The sequence below is a fragment of the Colobus angolensis genome, unplaced genomic scaffold (assembly GCF_000951035.1).
Source record: "Colobus angolensis palliatus isolate OR3802 unplaced genomic scaffold, Cang.pa_1.0 Scaffold269, whole genome shotgun sequence".
NCBI lineage: Eukaryota > Metazoa > Chordata > Mammalia > Primates > Cercopithecidae > Colobus > Colobus angolensis.
In genome coordinates this window covers 598,096-602,291 of record NW_012115921.1, presented here as the reverse complement: position 1 = coordinate 602,291, position 4,196 = coordinate 598,096, and the positions used below count along the sequence as shown (strand labels likewise).

At 44.3% G+C, this 4,196-nt stretch overlaps 1 protein-coding gene across 1 annotated transcript in view; it reads left to right on the top strand.

Moving 5' to 3' along the window:
* Positions 1 to 4,196, top strand: part of SCUBE2 (signal peptide, CUB domain, EGF-like 2) — a 128,946-nt gene that overhangs the window by 75,117 nt on the left and 49,633 nt on the right. The window contains exons 7-8 of the mRNA XM_011947606.1: positions 1,047 to 1,163; positions 1,875 to 1,964. Coding sequence (XP_011802996.1) covers positions 1,047 to 1,163; positions 1,875 to 1,964 — 207 coding nt within the window. The remainder of the gene's footprint in view (positions 1 to 1,046; positions 1,164 to 1,874; positions 1,965 to 4,196) is intronic.

The window sequence follows — 4,196 nt, the reverse complement described above, 5'->3', positions numbered from 1 at the left end:
GCTAGTTTTTTGTATTTTTTTTAGTAGAGATGGGGTTTCACTGTATTAGCCAGGATGGTCTCGATCTCCTGACCTCGTGATCCGCCCATCTCGGCCTCTCAAAGTGCTGGGATTACAGGCTTGAGCCACCGCACCCGGCCTTTTATAACATTTTTAACATCAGCATATATTATTTAACATTTGAGGAGTTAACAAAGAAAAAATAAGATCTAGAATCTCACCACATAACCAGCTGTTTCAATTTTTTCATATTCCTATTTAGTTGTTCATATGCATATACAATTTTTACATAGCTATAATCACAGGATACCACAAATATGTAATTAGTTCTTTTGAATTAGAAAAATTACAAAGGGTCTATGTAAAATGCAACACTCCAAAGCGTATAAAGAAAACATTCAGTTTTCCCCCTCCCATTTCTCTTGCCAGAGGTAACCGCGGTTTACAGTTTGATGAATAGATAGTTTTGTAGTTGGCTTTTTTTTTTTTGGCCTATCATCAATGCATTCATATATAGTCTTGATAATTACCAGTTAATGTCACATTAATTGTGTGCAGAATCATCCTGTGATTATCCTTCCTTCTAACTAATCTAGATTGAATCTGATGAGAGAAATTCTGACATATATGTACAAATTAAATATTGTCTGTTTTATTCCAGCATAAAGTGCTATAGCATTTCCCAAACCCCAGTACAGCTGTATTAATAGGTAAAGTTCTCTAAATAGAACAAAGCAGTAGTCTAGAATCTCTTGCTATGATTTCCCTTATTAATAAAAATCTCTCCCCCAATTCTCCCATCTCCCTCTTCCTGTATGACTTTGTTTAAACCCATGTTTCAGCATTTCTATGATTTGTGTTGTAACTATCTGCCTACACAGATACCACAGGGTCTGCCTCGGAGTTATGTCTTCCGTGCACCATGCCTGGCATGCACTAGGTGCTCAAATACTTGCAGAATGAAAATCAGAGTTTCTCTGGAGCAAACACAGCCCTGTGTTTGTGGAAATCTCAGTGCTTTATGTATTGATTCATTTTACTGTCAGTGACCTGTAACCATGGGAACGGTGGGTGCCAGCACTCCTGTGAAGATACAGCTGATGGCCCAGAGTGCAGCTGCCATCCACAGTACAAGATGCACACAGATGGGAGGAGCTGCCTTGGTGAGTGGTAACCCTAACACTGAGTGAGGGTCTGCCCCAGCCTGCCCGTCCCTACCCCTGCCCCTTAATGGTGTTTAGCACAGATGCAGGCTGTTTCCAGTGCATTTGCCCCCACTTCACATGCTGCAGTGGGAGTGGTCTAGGTCTGTGGGGAAGGCCCCTCTCTCCGTGTGTGACCTTGGAAAGCCCTTCCTCCTCTCCTGGACTAGGCTGCTCCTAACGCTGGTATTCCAGAGACTGGCACAACACATCCCAAGAGGCCAGGGCAGCATGAAGTTAAAGCTGTTTGTGATGATGCAGCACTTCTGGCCAGCAGGAGCCAGGGCTGCATATTTCTGGCAGGGTGCCTGCCTTGCCCTTCATGGTGTATCCTTCGCTACCTCCATTTTAGAGGTTTCCAGGCCCAAGGCTCTTTTTGTCCTCGACTCAGGAGACTGGAGTGAATCTGAAGCTTGCATTCCCTAGTGTCTCTTTGGTCAGTGCAATATACCTCCAAAATCTTTTCCATGTTTAATGTTTGCTAAGGATCTGCGGCCCTTTGACATGCTGTGTCTCCCACAGAGCCTCATTACAACACATTTTTATTGCGTGAACAGAGTCACATATCTTACATTGCTCTTGTGTCTGGGATTTCAGCAAACACGGTTGTACAGGGAATGAGCAATCTAACTCATTCAGTCTGAGAACTGTGCTCTTTTGCTTCTCTTGTAGAGCGAGAGGACACTGTCCTGGAGGTGACAGAGAGCAATGCCACATCCGTGGTGGATGGGGATAAACGGGTGAAGCGGCGGCTGCTCATGGGTAGGTGCCTTCACTCCCCTTCCTTGGCCACTGCCATTGTCCCTTTCCCTCCCCAACTTATTGCATCAGACCTGAACTTGGGAGCCACATGCCCTCAGACCAGCTGGACTGGGGTGAGCAGTTCCTGTGAACCAGGATGTGTGTCTGTTCTTCCCCAGTGTTGTTGCTTAATCACCAACCAAGCAAGACCCCTGGTCTTGCCATCAGAATAATCAGGTTAACATCCCAATGCAGCCCCCACCTAGCTGTAAGGCTTGGCAAACTGCCCTGAGGCTGTGTCTCTTGGTCTTTCTACCTCTTATGGCCAATGTGTCGCACATTTTCATACTGCTATAAAGAACTGCCCGAGACTGGGTAATTGATAAAGAAAAGAGGCTTAATTGACTCACAGTTCCACATAGCTGGGGAGGCCTCAGGAAACTTACAATCATGGTGGAAGGCAAAGGGGAAGCAAGGTACCTTCTTCGCAAGGTGGCAGGAAGGAGAATAAATGCAGGAGGAACTACCAAACACTTGTAAAACCATGAGATCTCATGGCCTCACTCCATCATGAGAACAACATGGGGGAACCGCCCCCATGATCCAATCACCTCCACCTGGTCTCTCCATTGACACGAGGGGATTATGGGGATTATAATTCAGGATAAGATTTGAATGGGGACATAAAGCCTGACCATGTCAGTTGGGATGCTCAGTTAAAATAATAATATGGAAAGGTGCCCAGAGTCCAGTGCCTGGGACTGAGTGAGTGGTCAGTGAAGTCAGCTGTCTACCTCTGACCAGCCTCTAGCTCAGAATGGTGGCTAGTCTTCTTTTGTGTCCACTGACTCTTCTATTTCTGACTCAGCTGATGATAATGGTAGAAGAGATGAATGGAGAGGGGCAGCACTTGGCTGTGGGACAAGGGAAGTCCTGCCTGAAGGTCCAGCAGTTAAGCTGGAGATGAGCAGAAATAGAGGTGGTGGCCGTGGGGGTGGGAGTCAGACAGATCCTTTGGCGTGTTACTCCTTCTGGAGAAAGTTTGGCTCAACCTAAATAAAACCCATCTTTTGACAGTTTCTGAATTTAACAGTCAGGCAATATATCATACAGCCTTTAGTTACCAAGCAGGTAACCTTTCTGAGCTCTTTAGAAATTATAATTTTTCATTGTCTTAAGTGAAAATAGTATATATGAATAACATAGAAACTTAATTACTTCTGGGCTTGTAATGAAACGCATCATTTCCTTGTCTCATAACTTCCCATTTCCTCATCCCATTTGCCAGAGGCAACAATATTCAATTCTTCAAGCTGTTTCTTCTTATGACTCCTCCTCCCCCATATTTCTGAAAAATGAAGGGCATACAGTTATTATTTTCTTCTTTTTTTTCTTTTCTTTTGCTTTTTTGTTTTTTTGAGACAGGGTCTCACTCTGTTGCCCCCAGGCTGGGGTGCTGTGGTGTGATCACATCTCACTGCAACCTCCGCCTCCCAGGCTCAAGTGATTCCCTCACCTCAGCTTCCTGAGTAGCTGGACTACAGGCATGCGCCACTGCACCTGGCTAATATTTGTATTTTTTGTAGAGACAGGGTTTCACCATGTTGCCCAGGCTGGTCTCAAACTCCTGGGCTCTAGCCATCTGCCTACCTTGGCCTCCCAAAGTGTTTTGATTACAAGTGTGAGCCTTCATGCCTGGCCCTACAGTTATTTCTTGATGTGTCTGTTATAGATGTCTCTCATCTGGGCGTTTACTATTAGCCTACAATTCCCTTTGCCGCTCTCCTGTTAGGTGAATCCTACGTCTTGCCTTTCGTTAGTTTATCTGGCGAATGAGATAGAGGTATTTAAAAATTTGCATGCCTGAAAATGCCTTTATATTCTACCTGCACCCTTTATTGAGAATTTGGCTCAGTGTAGAATTCAGAGTTGGAAAGAATTTTCCATCACTGTTTTGAAGTTAGTGCTCCATTGTTTTCAAGAATGCAGGGTTGTTTTGAGAAGTCTAAAGTCATTTTTATTCTTGATCCTTTGGGAGAAACTTGTGAAAGCATCTCTCTGAAAGCTTCTAGGATCTTCTCTTCCCCAGTGATCTGAAGTTTTACAATAATGTTCTTTATTGTGGAATTTTGTCCACCTATTGTTAGTACTTTTCTTTTTTCTTTTTTCTTTTTTTTTTTTTTTTGAGAGGGAGTCTCGCTCTGTTGCCCAGGCTGGAGTCCAGTGGCAGGATCTCGGCTCACTGCAAGCTCC